Source organism: Haliotis rufescens, unplaced genomic scaffold (genome assembly GCF_023055435.1).
Source record: "Haliotis rufescens isolate VD_foot unplaced genomic scaffold, xgHalRufe1.0.p SCAF_2, whole genome shotgun sequence".
NCBI lineage: Eukaryota > Metazoa > Mollusca > Gastropoda > Lepetellida > Haliotidae > Haliotis > Haliotis rufescens.
This window is the reverse complement of record NW_025963890.1, coordinates 75,904,787-75,924,632: the sequence shown is the minus strand read 5'-3', so window position 1 is coordinate 75,924,632 and position 19,846 is coordinate 75,904,787. Positions and strand designations below refer to the sequence as shown.

Below are 19,846 nucleotides of genomic sequence, written 5' to 3'. Positions count from 1 at the left end.
GGGAACCGCTAGAATATTGTTCGCCATAAATTGACTATTGGAATGTTGAAAGATATCAGATCATCGATATACCTGAAGCTTTTGACTTTGCCAATCCGAGCAGAAATACCGATTCATATGCATGAGGATACAGATTCGCAAGAAGGGGAGTACTGTTGTTGCCACTGGGGATGCCGTTCATCTTGCCTAAATGTCTTTCCCCCTAATTTTACATAGATGTTCCCAATAAGGAAGTCCAGCATTTCACGTATTGTTTTCTCAGCAAACTTCAGATGTCATTTGCTTTCATTTTCTACAAATTGTCCCGGACCTCTGAATATACATAAGTAACTGTGTCACTTTTGTGACAAAAAAACCGACAACCAGATGTTGCTTAAAGCACCAGTGTGCCAGTACAGTAGAAACTCATGTCCTATTTTCTGTACTGACTAGATTCTCTCTCAGAGGCATCTTCGTGGACGGCATGTGGCTCCACCTCCCTCACACAGTAGAACACTTCCTGGTCCAGATCTCAAAGGCCGAGTTTATTGAGTGTGATTATCAAGGGGCACAGAAATACCTGAGGCACAACCATCAGGCCACTTCAACAATGACACAATATGGGACACAAGTCCTGTTACAAGTGACAAAGGTTCTAGATGATCTTGGCATCCAGTTCTGGCTCAGTTGCGGCACATGTCTTGGTGAGATCTTTTTCAAAATTCTAAGAATTAGAACATTTTTACACCAAGTAGACAATAATCAAAAGGTTAACACAACTTCCGAGGCGGCTGCCGTCTCTCTCGCCATTTTCACATGGCGGAAGAACTACTGCGAAATGACAGACTGGTGCCATTGCTGGCCCCAGGTTGTACATCCCTTTTCATTTAGGTTGAAGATCACGCAAGTAAAAGTCAGTGAAAATGTTTTGAGACGGACGGAAGAATGGCAAAAATAAATCTCATCTCGTGGCCCGATGGGGATTAAAAAATGGGAGTCGACAGCTATGCTGTGATGGTGGACTTCACCATCACGCGACCGTCGCTTTTGTGATATCTTTATCTGATGCTGACTTGCAAGGTATACCAAGCTGCTTCCTGTGTCCTCTGTGGGAGTTCCATTGCTATTAGAGCACGATTGTGGCATAGGAGGTCTACTTGGGGTAGCCGGAACCTTACATCTTATCAGAATAACTTCCACGCGTGAAAACGGAGACTGTTTAGATGTCGTACATCATGTATGACATTCCAGAAGTTTCAGAGGTTTGTCCAGGAGGAGCTGAAACAGTTTGGGATAACTCCAAACCGGTGCTAGGAGAACGGCCATGCAGTCCATGCCTTGAATGAATGAATGAATGAATGAACATGATCAACATATGATGTATATATACCTCTCATTACTTGGTTTTAGTCACTCTAGCTTGATAACGGTGCAAGGATCTAATAGAAACGTTGCTGAATGCAATAAACCAGACCGCCGTGATATTCCTAGAATATTGCTAAAAGCGGTGTAAAACCATGCTCACTCATCACTCAATAATCTATAGAGTTTCTTATTTACTCACCAGTTTCAAGAATGCCAATCAAACCGTTAGAACAGAACAGAAACACTCGATTTTAGTTTTCTTGGGCGTTTAAGTTCACGTGAGCACATCTCACTGACCGATTGTTCTTCATCGTGGTTTGACTGCTCTTACAGTTGACTTTTGTCCTTCGTAGTCTAAATGACCTAGTTGTCAATTGGTTGTCAGATTATAAAAGTCGGTGGGTTGAACTAACTGTTCTGTTACATAGCGAAGGCACACTGCATTTCATGTGGGATATACTTACTTCAGCTGGGACCAGGGAGACTTTAGTACTGATGGCAAAAATGGCTTCTTTGCTCAATATCTACCACACTTCTTTATAGATTGCCTTTCTATTTACACCAAGTGAACCTTGGACGGTGGGCTAATCTAGTGATCATGATTGAGCTCCGCGTTCGAATCTCCAGATGGGAATAATGTCTGTCCTCAAAATTTAATAGGCCAAAATAAAACTTAACGGGACTTTATGCACAAGATATAGAGAAAATGCAAAATTTGTCCATTGTTGACGGATATTGTGCCACAATATTACCACATTCACAGCAAAAAAAATGCAGTTTCCGGTATCCGGATACCTTCCGGATACCACCGGACACTTACCCAAAACGCGTCCAGGGATCCGGTGGCAGATACCTTGCCGGATACCAGATCCATGGTATCCGGCATGGACACCTCAGCGGAAAGCATGCCTCATGGAATCCGGGTATCCGGTACCGGATACCTCACCGGATACCTCAATCTGGGTTTCCAAGTATCCGGCACCGGATACCTCACCGGATACCTCAATCTGGGTTTCCAAGTATCCGGCACCAGATACCTCACCGGATACCTCAATCTGGGTGTTCAAGGATCCGGCACTGGATACCTCACTGGATACTATAATATGGGTGTCCAAGTATCCGGCACCGGATACCACTGGATTCCTAATTCTGAGTATCCAAGGATCCGGCAACAGATACCTTGCTTGACGTCGAGACATAACCAGATATGTTATATGTTCATTTCATTTAGTAGTATTTACTGTAAATTACACAAATTCTACACTCCTCCTGTTCTGTAACAACAGAATTTTCCCCAAAAAATGTTCTTTGTATGTCGTTTGCTCTTTTCTTCTATTCAAGATAGGGAACTCATTCCATGAGAAAAGAGCGTTGAAGTTATGCACATCATAAATCTTGAGGCACTATTACTAAGAGATAAAGAAATGTTTAAAGCAAGTGCCAGCAAATAATCTGATCCGACTTGATATACTTCTGCTCTACCAGTACAACCACCACAAACACATACTTAGGAATCTACACACTTTCATGTGAGATGTCCAATGAAAACACCAAGCGTAAATGCACTGTGAAACATTATATTTCTCATTTACAATTCATACAATCAATACACTGAACAATAAAGAATGCAACATTTGCAACACTGTCATAACAAAATATACAACACATATTCAGTGCTTCATATTGACAAATCTTGTAAAAACTTTAATAGAGAGCACATGCTTCCTGTTAAGCAAGAGAACTGTTGTCAACTGATCCATATATCATTAGAGAAAGTTGTTTTTGCAACAACACAAAAATAGAGAGAACAACACTTTCTCCTTCCCAAAGCACATGCTTTCTGTTAAGCATGAGAAATGTTGTCAACTGATCCATATATCATTATCACTGGGACAGTCTACAGGTGAAAACAGTGCTAACTAACTCTACAAATGTACCTAAATATTCAATTACATCAAAGAACTATGACTTCCAGTATTTTCTAAAGTGTGAAATGGCATACAGTGCAAAAATTAGTTCTGGCAGGCCACAGGGGTCAGTACTATTGAGATCAATACTTCTTGTGATATCCATCTTTTTAACTTTTTGGAGAACTATTACATAATCAGTGACCTTGACACAAGGTATATAGGTGACAGTCTATAATTAATATGCTTATATTTGGAGAAAGGATGTTAAAACACTGCTAATTTGGATGTATGCAATTTAGGTTCTGACTGTAGCTCAGAGAAATCTAGAGAGAGTGTTTGCTGGATAAAGCAAAAACAGAGCAGCCCTCTGGCCCAAACAAATCTCCTATTCAGTACACAACAGGACCACCTTTGGCCCAGGTGAGCTTTTTAGGGGGCGCTTAGAGCTGAGTGAGGTCTAAGTACCATACCACTCGGGTGTAAATTTCAACAGGCATCTGACAAATGAAAACCATTGATATAAATTCTAAATTAAAAATCAAGTAAGGCTGTCATGAAGGATAACCAGAAGTCCAGCTGACCTACTAATGATATTCACTGAGCATGAAATGTCAATCCTAAATAAACGAGGCCTTTGGCACAGATATTGCAACAATGAATCACTGAGAATTGTGCATTTCATGACGCCAGGCTGCTTTACCACATATTCTTTGAATTGGAAGAAATGAAGCAGGCCCATCATTCTGCAGTTTTGTCGACCACACTGATACAGGATTCAGATATCCAAATTGGTCTGAAGGGGTTTTAAACCAGTCAATGTACGCAAAAACATGTTCTACAGGCTCTCCTACAGCCAGTTCTATAACATTGTGCACAAAATGTCTGATTTTTCCCAGGCGAGGAGTAAGACTGTCACTAAAATTTGTGTCATCATCAGCCCAAGATGCAAATACATGGCTATTCCTGTCAGGCTGTTTGTTTGATACACTACCCAGAGATTCATTCTTGAAATGTACTGATGAGTACTTGGTACACACACCAGAAACATTATCCACAGATACTTCCCTTCGGTACATATAAGAATACACTTTACACAAGTTGTAATGGAATTCTTTCCCAACTACACTTACTGGTGAGCCTACAGTATGTCTGAAAGTAATATGTGTCAAATCACTCCAACAATCTGTCTTAATGTCGGTAATCATAGAAGTTGGAAGTGTGAGTAAACCAGAGCTGGTCAGCTGAATAGGAGAAATAGATGAGTAGGAAAGACGTTTCAAGTGTGAATGAAATTCTGTATCCAAGTTTTCCTCTGTAGTAGTTGAGAACATTAAGAACTTTTTCATTAACTGCTCTTCAATATTTTTCTTATTTGTGTGAAAATCAGACATGATTCCATTGTATCTTTCAAAACTAAAAAGCCAAAAACCATACATGCTGCCAAAGTTTCTAACAGATTCATGCAAATGGCAGTGCAAATGCATATTTGGTGTAATAAACTGTGCACCATACAGCTGAGTAACTTGGGTACAAAATTTGACCATGAGATTCTTAGCAATTACAAGATTAACCTTTTCAATGCAGGGCTGACAAAAATGTTTGCATGCAAGTACAAAGGTCTGCCATACCTTTAGGTGTATAGTGGGTAACAATCCATCAAGACATAAAAGAGAAAAGACAAGGACCCAATTCTTCCATTCTTTGGCGGTCATTTGACCAAAATTTGAAGATATATTGACAGGAATACGGCCAGTATTGGAAGGAACATTAAATGATTCAAATGATTTTGAAGAAAGTGAAGCAAGACTCCTTTTAGTCAAGAGTTCCTTTTCAACCCAAAAGCTAAACATCTTTTTAGCTGTACCAAGAAACAAATTATGCATAGGGTCTATTGCCGTCATTTGTGATGGTTCGAAATATGGTAAATCAAGGAGAGATGTGTACCTGTATCCACACTACTTTTCCATTTCTTTAGCTCTAGAAAGACAATCTGCCTTTTCTATCCTTTTGACATATTTTAAATGTTGTGACCTACAACGATTTGGCCATTTCCCCAAATCAGGGATGCCACAATCACGTTCTCCATTTGACCAGAGTGGTTTGGTGCATGACGAGCATCCCTGATTAGCTCCATGACCAAGAAATCCACACAGTTTGCGTGCTGCAGGAATATCAGCTGCTGCACACATAAGTGCCATTTTAACTGTCACTGGAGTTGAACATCCAGGAATAGCCATCAGAACACCTTTCCAGAGTGCCTTGAGTTCACAAACAAGGGGTGACAAGAAATTATTTAAACTTTCAGGTTCTTTCTTAAGGGAAGGAATAACACCAATCAAAATACAATTTTCTTTCTTAAACCGCCCTTCACGTGGAAGATTCATGAACACCATATATAATGCTCCCACTGATATGTCCTGTCTGCGTTGGTAAGGTTGGAACCAGTCCACATTGAGCATCACTCCAAAATGATGGGAATAAGTGAGGAAATCTGAACCATTATATTCATAGAATTTCTTCCGGATGCAGTCTATTTTGGACGACACCAACTCCATCGTGAAAGACCTCCAGGAAAAGTTCACCACCTATACAGCAAAGCCGACATCAGGCAGGCCAAAGAGCCCACATGTTCGCTTTTGTCAGGTATGTGCAGCGGAAAAAAGGGACGTCATGAGTTAATTATTTAATCGTAGACAGTTATAAGAACTGGGCCCCCTGGTATATGTATTGATATATCACATTCACCAAAATCCGAAAAAATTCTTACATGTCCGCGCACATTTAATAGTGTAAAACTTAAAGCTAGCCTATTCTCAGATTCTTCATATACACATTTATTCATGTTTGCCTACATAAGTAATGTTTGATCAATCTACTATATGGTAATCCCGAAACAGCCACGGACACTTGTTTCACCCAAAATAGGGGTTTATATGGTGCTTATCAAACACAGTAAAAGTATTCTTTGGTTTGAGATAATAATGTGAAATATTTGGGTGAAATACCTCAGCTTTCATTGGGAACTCATTGATGTCGCAATAAATATATTCTTTGAGCTGATTTTTAACAGTTCGAGTTCCACGGTCAGATTGATCGATTGGGCGACTCTGCTGCTACGTTTTTGTGGCGTCCCTCAAGTTCGTATCAAGTTTATTATTATTTTAAAACTAGTATGAATTGTGTATGACAAATGGTATAAGGCATAGTTATTCTTATTGTTTACACATTTACATATTATGTTTTCAGTCTTTGGTGAGAAAGGTGGTACAAGCACTGAGTGATGATGCGGATGACCCATTGGAGTTGGAGTATGAGAGGTAGATCTACCTTAATTCGTTTCACATTTATGCAGGGTTCGATATTGCTGTATAAAACATGCACAAGTGAAACCTCATAGAGATCTAGAGATGGATAACATTTTCATTGTGAGAATTATGTTCCTAGTCCTAGAGCTGTTTTAAAAAAAAAACAAAAAAACGTGATCGTGGCGCTTTCAACTCGTATCACGAATGTGTCTCGTCAGACCATAACTGAATAACGGACATGAGACTCATACGTGGGTTTAAAGCCCTAGCCAATTAAAACTGCAAACTTAGCCAGCCGGAAACAGAAATCAGCTGTACACTCGTATCTACCGGTGATTCGTTTAACAATAATCAAATAATAAACCTTCTACAAATATTGATGCAAATAAGCGACAGAAATGTATCTGAAACTATTATTTTATCAGGAATAACATATTCCAATACCGTTTCATTTTCGTTGCAGCTTTACTATAAATGTGGAAATAATAATAACCATAAATTGATAGGATTTGATAGGATATTTTTACGTATGGAACAATTTGACCAGTCACCGTCGAGGCTCAAGTACTTCCGATCAAGAAAACTCTATGTTGACATATAGTCAAACTACATCAAATGTGACTGTGAACGAGTCAATGAACGACTTTAGATATATATATCCATTCTCTGTCGAACATAGTCCGTTTCAAGGCGTCCATAGCAGTAGTCTGACTGAGGTTGCTGGAAATAACGGTGAGTTGAGCGATCTACCGCTCACTTTACAAACGATTTCGTCGAAATTTCGTAAGCAAACATAAGTCCAGATACAATGACCAGATCGTGTAATTACATAATTAATTTACATTCTTCTTTACGGATTTGTAGCCGCCCTAGTATTTCCGGTGTTATGTACTCAATGTCATGTCTTGGCGTTTGGGGAAAAAACCCATTACAAATTATGATGGCGTGTTTTTAAAATAGACAGCTGTGTATTTTCAAAAGGTTAGACTCAAAATACACTTATACAGCACGCAAAATAATTTCTAACTTAAATTTTATTAGAAATAATAACGATGTACACCACGCCACTACATCGTAACATAATTAGATCCATGGCATGCTTGAAATAATGAAATAAACGGAAATGTAGTATATTTATTATCACTGTTATTGGCGAAGATGAATGTGGATGGCAGGGACTATGAATTACTTTGTACTGTCTGCCTAAAATATCCTCAACTAGATCTATCAGATGATGTGCTGTGCAATAAATTAAAATTGTAAAACATATTTTATAGAAAGGTCATAACAATATTTGATTTTTTAATGTAACTTTACATCATGTCGCATCAGTATGATTAAATAAAACCTTGTTTTGGTTGTTGGATCCATAGAACTAGTTTTTAAGAAAATGTTTTTCCAAAACATCAGGGCCTGGCCAGAATTTTCTACATACTTTGGTTTGACTTAGTAGTTTTACCCACAAGATAACTAATGATGCTAAAGGTGGATACCACAACTTTTCCTTTCCCAGCTTTGATGATTGCAAAGTTCAACGAGCTAAAGACCGGGTGGTTCGCGAGATCATGCTGAACTTTTCTGGGAAGCCATGGGCAAACATTGAGACACTGAGTGGTAAGTATCAGTGAAAGTCATTCAGTTAATAGCCCTGCATTACAATGGGAACCACTTGGGTTTGGAATGCAAAAGGTGTTTGTGTCATTAAATAGAGGAGTGAGTGTTTTATGTCACTTTTAGCATTACAGCATTATTACAGGGTGGTGGTGGTGGGGGGGGGGGGGCTTCACACATTGAACTCATGTCAGGAATTGAACCCAGGTCTTTGGCGTGAATGCTTTCATCACTAGGCTACCGGCCGCCCCTTAAGTAGGGGGAATTCAATATATATAGCCAAGCATGTAGTGTGACATGTTTGATTTCTGAATAGCCCCTTGAGGAATGTTGGGTTGTAGCACAAGGATCAATTAAAGGAAGGGGGACTTGTTTCCAATCCCTGCACTACAATAGTTGTAAGTCAATATTAATAATCTGTGTTGGATTTTGTTTATAAAATTTGAAGTACCAATGATTTCTTAATGTCAATACTTTCATTCAACTTAAGGGAAATTTTAGAAGTTCTGGTGTTGCCAAAGGATTTTTTTATTAAGCATTAAGTAGAGGAGTGAGTATGGTTTTATGCCGCTTTTTGCAACATTCTAGCCATATCACGGCAGGGGACACCAGAAATGGACCTCACACATTGTCAGGAATTTAACCCAGGATTTCGACATGACAAGCGAAAGCTTTAACCACTTGGCGACCCGACCACCTCTAAGTGCCTAACACATGAACAAATAAAAAGTAGACATAGCTTACTGAGGTTTAACTTATAAATAATACTTTGATCCCTGTTGTGACATCATAGAATGATGCAGTGTGTGAAATGACAAAGTAACAAGTGTTTGTGATAGGAAAATACTAACCAAATTTTGCCTTCTTTCAAACATCAAAATCATAATGATTTATAGGATTGTTTTAACAATCTTTATACACCTTTCCAAGGAAACTTTCTAGTTAAGATACATATTATTTAAATCTTATTAGCATTTAACTTATTTGAAAGTAATTTGTGTAAGAAAGCTAAATCCTATATATTACTTGTAGTTTCATTAATCAACTGTTTTTTAAAGCTAATATCTGCTATATTGCCTGTAGTTCTGCATTTATCTATGTGACTATGATGAAAAATGAATATATTTTCCTGATTAATTGACAATCATGGAAAGTCATTTATCTGATTGCAGTGGTTTACATTTCATACTTTCATTTTTTAACATTTGATTCAGTTACATTATCAATTTCTCATATTGCATTTAGCAGCTTTAGCTTTATGCCATTTACATGACAAAACATCAGTTTTATTGTCAAATTGATATGAAGAAACCTTTTCATAACAAGGCAATGCTTGGTATACTTGGAAGAACTTAGCATTAAAGCATTAAACTGATTCTAAACAAAACAAACAATAAAATATTATCTCTTTGCATGAACAGGGTAAGTTATCAGCTACCTAATTATGAGATGGGGGTTCTTAATTCTAAATTTGTATTCTAAATTAAATTAAATATTTAGACATGTGCTATGATGTGATGAACTCAATTTGAAAAGGTTTATTTGATAAGTGGCCCACATATGGGATGAAATGTTATGACCTTTGTGACCATGTGAAAATTACCTGTTTGTTTTCCAGAGGCGTTCAAACAAGTTTGGAAAAATAAGAGGGACGACAATCACCGACAAATCACTGGCAAGAAAGAACAACATAGGCTAAATAACAGAAGAAACAAGAGAAGAACAAGTGTAAGTTTAAATATCAGAATCAGGTATTTATAATATCGTGGCCATGTCTTTCCTAATATACAGTGTTTGTTTCAGACATTTAGAAGTGCTCAGGAATAATATATTTATGTAAGTGCAATGAGCCTGACCCACTGTATTATTAAATGTCTCATGGAATATGTATGGTGCTGTTATAGTAAAGTTATGCACCCAAAGTTTCTTTTAATGTATGTTATCTCTGTTGCTGTCATGCCTTGCTAACTTTTTGCAAGGATGATGTGAGCTAGCTATTGTGTGGATGAGTTAGAGCTATTTCAAACATGTTTCATTTTCAATACAGAAGCTTAAGGACAGAGTCAAGGCTCTAGAGAAGAGTAAGAGACCTGACGATTGGAGGCGCAGGGCAAAGGGGATCCTGACAAGGGAGTGTACGTCTCCAGACGTATCTGATGAGGATGATGAGACAGTCAAACTTGTGCTGCCTCTGGTCTGGGAATCCCCCATGATGACAGATATTAAGGAACAGCTGGACATCATCAGGGGAAAAGACATGCGTCAGGACCACCCATCCAAGATGCTCAGAGACAGTCCATCTGGTCGGGTGCCGGAATGGGCCATTCGAGTAAGGTACAAGGAACAAAGAGGTACTTGCATTATTAGACATTATACATGGCATGTGGATTATCTGCATTCCGTTTTCTGTCTCAGAAACATGTGCATCATTCAGTCTTTATTTTGACATTCAATTACTGTGACATGCCTGGGAGTTATAGGTCCGACTTAACAGTGCGGTTGTATATAGATATACCAGGGTATTCTTTCCGTCCTTCAGAGGACACCTTTTGTGCGGCCTGTAACTCAAAAAATACTGCATGGCTTTTTTAAATTCAGGGAACAATTCTGAAAACAATACTGCCTTATTCATGTTATGGGACTTATTTTTATTTGACCATTTTTTGGCGAAAACTAATTCATGGATTCTTTTCCAACATTTTTTATGCCATTCGGACAGGTACATTGTTGATTTTAAAAAATAAACATATTATATTAGGACACATATCCACATACCCTTATGATTTATATGCTCAAGGCGCTTTTTGGTGTTCCCTTGGTCTCGAGACACAATCACCTCATACCATATTTACCTTATGATCTTTACTCCCTGGGGAGCCTACTGCAACTGCTTCATTGAGAATTTCTGCATAGATTGTTTTCATACTTTACGCAAAATTGCAGTACCATGCTATTTTTATTTCAATAAATTTTAAACAAAATACATGTTTTGCTGATCTTATCTGTGCAACTGAAGAGGTGCGAGTTTCATTTCTTAATGGATTGTGGTAGATCATAATTATAAACTTGACCTAAATGGGCAGGGATATATTGGATAATGCCACTATTTTAGTCGAGGTCAGGGGTTAGGAGTCCTGCTCACATTTTGCCTTGTTTTATTCATTATATATACTTGAAGGTGAATCATAGTAATATTCATGTCTGGAATCAGTTCAAGGGAGTATAGATTTCCTTCCTGTAATATTTTCTTCTGTTTGGTTTGAAGCTATTTTTGTTTTTATTAACGTTTTTCATTGTTTTGCAGGCAACAACCTGATATCAAGGAGGAAAATCCCATCAACCCCTGAGTCATCACCTCCATTCACTCCATCCACATCCTCTCGAGCCACAGCATCCTCTGCCCCATTCTTCTCCACTCCTTCTGACACATCTTGCCAACCAGATGCTCCGTCAACCCCTTCCTCAACATCTTCATCTTCAACACCCCCATCAACACCCCTATCAACACCAACATCAAGACTATTCTGCGACTTTTCCCCAGTTCACAAGTCGAAGAGGAGGAGATCCTTTTAGTTCCGTGTGACTTTCTGTTTGACTATCATCCATATACAGTATCCATCAATATCAATATTTTTTCATTGGCTTTATCTTGTCAAGCCCTCATTAATGATACATGTTGTTACATTAATTATTTGTATATACATGTACATTATCTTTAAGCGTCAGGAATTGAAATGTTTTCAATATAAATAAATTGTTAATGTTGCAATAATGTTGTGGTTGTTTGTAAAATGGATCTTTCATTGTCTTCTCAAGGTATGTCCTTGTTTTAGATAGTCTACGTTGTAAGGTACCTCTTAAAGGTGTTTGCTCATTAACTGACAAAAGATGGATAAATCAGTTCAGTAAATAACACCAACTATTTTTACTGAGTCATTTGAGTTTAAAAACATGATTAGAGTATGAGTATATAGTATTATGGTGTTGGTATGTTATTGGTATATACTTGGAATGGAATTATACCCATTTTCTAAAGTGCATATTTCCTTACATGATGTATGATCATAACACTTTGAATGCATTGTGAAACAGGACCCTCAAGTACAATTAAGCGTTATATTTTCCATTAAACCAAGTTTAAGTACAATGATCACAGAACAACCCCTTAAAATGTGAAAACCATTGCTCAAATATAAATATTGAGCAATGGTTTTCACATTTTAAGGGGTTGTTCGATTCAGAAATGGGGGATGAAGATAACACTGTGCCAGATAACAATTTTGATGACTTAACTCAATCTATCTTAGACTCGCCAATTGAACAGCAGGAGGTAATTGAGGCAATTAACAAATTGAAAACAGGCAAAGCTGCCGGCAGTGATAAGCTTATTGCTGAAATGTTCAAATACGCATGCGATGTGTTAGTTCCCTATATTACCTGTCTGTTTAACGTTATATTTGATTCCGCTTATTTTCCGATTTCCTGGTCGACTGGCCAAATTGTACCATTACACAAGAAAGGGGATACTAATACACCCGATAACTACCGAGGGATTACAGTATTAAGTATTTTTAGCAAGTTATATATTTCTGTTCTAAATAGAAGGTTGCAGTCTTGGTGTGATGCCTATGATAAAGTTGTGGAGTCGCAAGCAGGATTTCGTTGTGGCTATTCCACAATTGATAATATGTTTATTTTACAGTCAGTTATACAGCGTTATCTGGGGAAGAAGCGAGGTAAACTATATGCTTTATTTGTAGACTTCTCCAAAGCGTTCGACTCTATAAACAGATCAAAACTATGGATAGTTTTGAATAACAGTGGTGTGTCACCTAAAATGTTTAAATGTATACAATCCATATATACGACTGTACGTTCCTGTGTAAAGTTTAACAATAACTTCTCAGATGTATTCGATTGTGACTTGGGTGTCCGTCAAGGCTGTGTACTGAGCCCGTTTTTGTTTTCATTGTTTATCAATGATCTAGCTGTTGAAATTGAGGCTAACTGTGAACCCGGAATCCAGCTCCATCCAGACATAATTCAACTATTCCTGCTACTCTTTGCTGATGATGTAATTCTTATATCAGATACTGTATATGGCCTCCAAAAACGCATCGATGTACTCGAACACTATTGCCAGAATTATTCCCTAAATGTAAATCTTGATAAGTCGAAAATAGTAGTTTTTAAGAATGGTGGTGTACTTTCTAGATCTGAGAAATGGTATTTCACTGGTTGTCAGTTGGAATGTGTATCATCGTACAAATATTTGGGAGTTGTATTTTCAAAGAATTTATCATGGTCGAAACATACTTACAATGCTTCATTACAGGCTAAACGGGTATTGTTCTCGGTTCTAAAATCCCTTTCATCACTTAAACCTATTCCACTGAAACTATTTTTTAAAATATTCGATACTAAAATTGCTCCAATTATGTTATATGGGGCTGAAATATGGAGTTTTGAAAACTGCAAAGAAATAGAAAGTATCCATGTACTTGCTTGTAAACGTCTGCTAGGTGTTAAAACGTCTACTCCCAATCATGTTGTGCGAGGAGAGTGTGGAAGATACCCACTGTACATTTCTGCGTATAAACGCTGTATAAAATATTGGTGTAAACTTATGTCCCTACCAAATTCACGATATCCTAAGAAAAGTTATGATATGTTATTTCAGCTAGCCACACATGGTAAAACTAATTGGGCTACAAAAGTCAAAACTCTTTTATACAGCCTTGGATTTGGATATATATGGGAGAACCAATATGTTATTTGCCCCGAATCATTTATTTCCGAATGTGAAGATCGGTTAAAATTTGCTTACGAACAGGACTGGCATTGGTCTTTAGCAAAGAGTTCTAAAATGTTCCATTATACACTTTTCAAAAATTCATTCAGTCTAGAGTTGTATTTGTCTGCTATCACTATCAACAAATTTCGTGTTGCACTAGCCCAGTTTCGCTGTAGCTCCCATACTCTCCATATTGAGACTGGTAGATACGTTAATACTCCACGAGAGCAGAGATTGTGCAATAGTTGCAACCAAAGATATGTCGAGAATGAATATCATTTTTTATTAATTTGTAACTCTTATGATGAACTTCGTCTTCAGTATTTACCACAGAAGTATTTTGTACATCCTACTCTTGCTAAATTCAATATGCTTATGGCGGTAAACAATGAAACTGTAATTAGAAATGTTGCAACTTTTATATACCATGCTATGAATGTTAGACTCCAAACACTAAGCCTATAAATGTTTATGATGGACCAAATATTGTACCATGGGCCGCTGGCCTACACATGTACATGAATAAAGAATTAGAACACAGAATATTGCAATATAGATAACCTGACCTGAGTGTCTTCTGAGATTATATATATCAACATTTGTCTGCAACAAAAGCAAACTATCTGAGGCTTAACTTGAATATTTGTACATTTCTTGAAGAATATTCTATTTCTCCCACTTGAAACTATTTCCATAAAAAGTATGTTCAAAGTCAAATACAGCCAGAAAGCTGTAGTGGCAAAGATCTGTGATGTTATTGGATTGTGAGGTCATGCATTCAGTGAAGTGATAGATGAACGTTGATGATGTGACACACATACTAGTGACATAATGGTAGAGGAGGCATTGTGATAACACCTAAGGTGATCTCGCTTGATGACACTTATGGCAATCAGTATTTTGTGAATATATCATTGTTCATGAAGTAAATGTAACTATGAAAGGGAATCGTTCGATCAGTCGAACTTGGAATCCTGCCTAGGTATCAGATTGAGGAGTACATCAAAGCAAATATGAGAGCATTTTCTACCAAATGAAATGAACTTGTTGGTTTGGGGAACGTTTCTTGCAAAAATATCTCGACGTCATGTTAGCTTTCTGGTGCCAGATAATTGGATACTCAGAATTAGGAATCCAGTGGTATCCGGTGCCGGATACTTGGACACCCATATTATAGTATCCAGTGAGGTATCCGGTGCCGGATACTTGGAAACCCAGATTGAGGTATCCGGTGAGGTATCCGGTGCCGGATACTTGGACACCCAGATTGAGATATCCGGTAAGGTATCCGGTGTCTGATACCCGGATTCCATGAGGCATGCTTTCCGCTGAGGTGTCCATGCCGGATACCATGGATCTGGTATCCGGCAAGGTATCTGCCACCGGATCCCCGGACGCGTTTTGGGTAAGTGTCCGGTGGTATCCGGAAGGTATCCGGATACCGGAAACTGCGTTTTTTTTGCTGTGATTCTATTCTATCTTACCTTCAACAGGTTGGTATCGACAGTGTGGTTTCATCGCTCATACTACTGATATAGACATTGAGATTCCCATTCAGGAGTACAGCACAAGCATCATACCGGCGTTTTTGAAAGCAGGGTTTAAACTCGTGTTAGTGACAGGGAAGGTGAGTCTGTATGATTTTGTGGAGAAGGGTCTAAACTCTACTTAAAGATAGTATGATTTCATCCCTTCTTTGGGGATGATTGATTCAAAATCTTCTTTAGAGTTCTTGTGTTTAAACTCTTCTGAATTGTAATCCGTTAGAATAGTCGTGTTTAAACCCTTCTTTAGCGCAATTTGTGTTTAAGTCTTCTTAGAGTAGTCATGTCTTAACCCTTCTTCCAGTAATTTTAATTTTAACTCTCCTTTAGAGTTGCCCTTAAACCTTTGGCGAGTATTTTAACTCATCTTAGAACAGTCGTTTAAAACCCTTCTTTAAGGAAATTTGATTTGGTCTGTTCTTACTATAAGAAGCTGGGGCGGGTAACTCGGGTACCCGGGTCGGGTGGGTACTGAGTAGGACCCGGATATCCATACCCAGACTATCTGGACCCGTGGTTGGTCACGTGATATATTGTTTAATGACAAAAATTATCTGGAACTCTATTGTTACACTACAGGTCAATAATCATTTCTTTCTGACCATGCACCCTTTCTTTCTGATTTTTCATATGGTTGAATAAAGATATAACTGAAGTCCACTTCAGTGTATGCATGACCAGATTGTTTAACACATGTATCTAAATGCGTTTTTCCAGGGCTATGGTAAAAGGAATCCAAATCGGACCTTTTGTACTTATCTCTAGACCGACAGTGGGTACCCGGGTAGAGTCGGGTAATAGGGGGGTTGGTACCCGGGTAGTAAATGTGGACTCGTCCAATCCCGCCGTGTAATTCTGGAGGTAATTTCCTCCAACAAGCCCATATACGGAGCCTCTGTATATATAGTCTCCACCTCCACTGTATTATCGTTTCAGACTAAAACTTATTTACTCACTGCCTTGAATGGTCTGTATACAATATTTGCATTAATGATGTTACAATCTATCAAAATCTGCAAAGATTTGTATACCCTCAAAAGTAGCAATATCCTTAAACAATAGATCTTGTGTGTCTGTTGCAGCCATCGGATAGTTACACATTTGCGGTTGTAGCTCACATCAAGGTTGATGTGTTTTTCGTCTATGCGGCGAAGACATACCAATGGTATGGAGCAACTGAACCAAAAAGTGGCCGTAAATTTAAGTGAGTACAAACATTCGACTTTTTCCTCTTATTACAAAAACATTACACCTTTTTTAACATTATACACACTCGCATATTTGGGTTTGCAAAACATGACAGTACTTTAGTTGTTTTGGGAAACAGTCATATCCGGGATTATTCCATTGGCTAAAATGGTGTTGTCCACAGAGATGAGCGGTGGCATCTTTTTTTAACATCCAACAAAACCTTTTCCATTATCATAAGAAATCTATGGTAGTACATTGTACTATTCCGACTATATCATATGCATGTGTTTATGAATTACTGTCAAAGATTGATGATACCAGATGTGCATATCCCGTCCAAAAGTAGCCACCCATCACAACAAACAAGGTTGGTGTTTATTCGTAATACAGGACATTGACCTTCCCCAAATACACTCGCATGATAACCTCTATATATTAGATCATTGATATAGCCGAAACTTAAGTCAAACTTCTTTGTTATTGTAAAGCTGAGCACAGGGACACTGATCAGGAAGGAGGGGGCACGAATGAGGCCCCAAGTCCAGTGTTTAACACATTGACATTGGCTTTCATTTTTGACCAATGGTCCTGAAGCCCTGAAGATAGATATGTCTGTGGTCACCACCTCAAGTGACAAATGCCCAATGGATTCAAGAAATAAACCTATGAAGTCTCCACCTGCCAATGATTTGCTCCACACCAGCAAACCCAGAACAGACTGAGCATATTCATAAGTTTTCAGCGTGATGGACACTGTCAATGTCTGGAAGACATCGTCTGTAATGTATTTCATGAATAGAATTGTATTTCAGGTACATTTTACCGAAGTTTGAAGTTTGCTGGACTCACTTTATGGGTATCCGAGTACGCGTCCCCTGTCCTGCTTTGCCTTACATCATAGCCAGCTACGGCCACAACTGGAACACCCCAGTCAAGCATTGGAACTCGACTAGCAGTGGCAAGAACGTGAAGAAGAATGGAGTGTGGCCAAAGGAAGAAAGGGACAGTGTCATTCAAGTGTATCTGTTACTGTAGCTACTGTGTGTCTAATTGAACAATGTATAGTGAACCATTTGGATTTTTGTGTTTTGGTTCATTGAAAGCACTTCCGGTTTGGTAAAGATAACCCCTGTCAATGCAGTGGAAATTTAAAACTGAAACTCCCATGCTTCTTGGTACCTCAACAAGGTTATGAACACTTCAGGCTTAATTGCACCACTTCCGGTTTGGGAGACCCCGCACAAGAGATCAATTGCATTACATGTTGTAAAATGTGAGGTCTACTTCACACAGGGGACCTTGACACCTTCAACCTTTTCCAACACACGAGAAAATATTTGTTATTCCACACTTATGCGGGAAATACTAATATGACTTCTCCATACCATACTGACAATACTTTCTGAATGACATTTACAAGTCCTTTCATGAGTGACCTTCATCGTACATATCAGGTGTTATCAAATTCAAATCATGAATACTCAAGTTATGATGTACACACTTTTTTAGACCTATTTCACACTGAGTAATCTTGACCTTGAAAAACAGTGGAGCATTAATTAAATATCATGCAGTAGTAGTAGTTTCATTCATATTTACGTTTAATGAGTCTTGTCCAAATGAGCATCAGACTAACTGACAGGGGCGCTGACTTAACAGAAAAGGAAGTAAGCCCATTCAAACAAACGGTTTAGCTGTTCTGTTTTTAATAAACACTACTCCCATGAGCCAAGTATCATGTACATTTACATCTACACCAAGATATGCTTGTTTTTGATGATGAAGATTGTTGTTTGACCAAAGAACTTGGTATAAGTGACATATCAAATATTATCATCCAAAACTGGCTCCCATAATACCACACATAAGGCCAGGATGTTAACTGAGGGAGATGACAGCCTAAACCATGCATCAGTACTATTAACTTTTGGATTGACTCAAAACCCTGAAGACATGTCCTTTTCTCTTTTGTACTGGATTCCAGAAAATCCGTACAAAGAGTGTGGTATTGCAGGGTCCAGCAAATGCCCCATCCAATCCCTGTGGCAAAGATTAACCATAATCCTTAATACAATCAAGGAAGGACTTTCTTCATATTCAAAGAAAGTATTTGAGACATATGGAATTAATACCATGAGGGTTCTCAAAAAGCTCAAAGGTTTTGGTTGACATTTTACAATCTCGGAAAAGAGCCATGTTCAATTCTGTGATTTTTGAACTTTGTATACTACTGTTCAACGTGACAAACGTAATGATTCATGGGGCTTTTGGTACAAAGCGTGGTGATCATAGATACAGTTACATATCTATCTATGGCTGATGGATGAGAATTTCTGCTCGGATTGGCAAAGTCAAATCAAGCTAATTTTGGCTTCAGGTGTATTGATACCCGATATCTTTCAATAACCATCTCGCCATTTCCCTTTCAAAGATTTACCTTTCTGAAAAAGAATAAATAATGGAGACCAATGATACAGCAGCTTCTGTTTCATATTTAGATCTTTGCATAAAGATTCAAAGCGACAAAAGCTCTTTGCAAGACTATATGACAAGAGCGATGAGTTTCCAATTGGTCGACCCTTCCTCTGTGTCAAGCAATATTCCAGCAGCTCCAGCCTTTGATGTCAGCATTACAATCAATCGCGCATACCCTTATAACGAGGATTTCAAAGAGTTTCATACGACTCTTGCTCAGTTGTTTGATCAAGGTTACAACATTGACTGCCTCAGTGAAGAATCAAAATGTTTTATGGTAGATGTGCAGGGCATGCCTCGGTGACAACAAATGATGCTCGATGAAATTCCATATTGTGACTTGTAGTATATGTTCCCGCGAAGTGGTTTTCAGTGGGTGACAACCCTCTCTTTTTTAAATGTGAAAATAGGTTGACCACCGCGATAACGTGTTGAATTGGTTGTAAACTCAATAATGGTTTACATATCGTATATTGTTTTTGGTGAACTCCCCAAACTGAAAGTACAAATGGCCGGAGTGGAAATCCCCATTTTAAAATTCTGGATCCGTCCCTGTCCCGTGTTTGTTTAGGTGAACATTTGACTTGCCTTTGCATGTTTTTGTGACGGGTGCTACCGATGGGGCAGGATACGATCAGCTTTTCGCGTAACGTATCATCACTATTTAAGAGT

The 19,846-nt window shown here is 38.3% G+C and overlaps 3 protein-coding genes across 3 annotated transcripts; 2 read left to right on the top strand and 1 right to left on the bottom strand.

Moving 5' to 3' along the window:
* The first annotated feature begins 463 nt into the window (after positions 1-463).
* On the top strand, positions 464-17,734 carry LOC124147587 (ribitol-5-phosphate transferase FKTN-like). The gene is made up of 4 exons (XM_046518251.2): positions 464-683; positions 15,458-15,591; positions 16,591-16,712; positions 17,512-17,734. The coding sequence occupies exons 1-4, from the start codon at positions 464-466 to the stop codon at positions 17,732-17,734; spliced, it is 699 nt and encodes a 232-aa protein (XP_046374207.2).
* On the bottom strand, positions 2,914-5,027 carry LOC125382143. Its single transcript, XM_048400572.1, has one exon. The coding sequence runs from the start codon at positions 4,964-4,966 to the stop codon at positions 3,914-3,916; it is 1,053 nt and encodes a 350-aa protein (XP_048256529.1). The 5' UTR covers positions 4,967-5,027; the 3' UTR covers positions 2,914-3,913.
* Positions 7,125-11,953, top strand: LOC124150790. The gene is made up of 5 exons (XM_048400573.1): positions 7,125-7,291; positions 8,073-8,173; positions 9,789-9,898; positions 10,218-10,521; positions 11,475-11,953. The coding sequence occupies exons 2-5, from the start codon at positions 8,125-8,127 to the stop codon at positions 11,741-11,743; spliced, it is 732 nt and encodes a 243-aa protein (XP_048256530.1). The 5' UTR covers positions 7,125-7,291; positions 8,073-8,124; the 3' UTR covers positions 11,744-11,953.
* Positions 17,735-19,846: the final 2,112 nt, after the last annotated feature.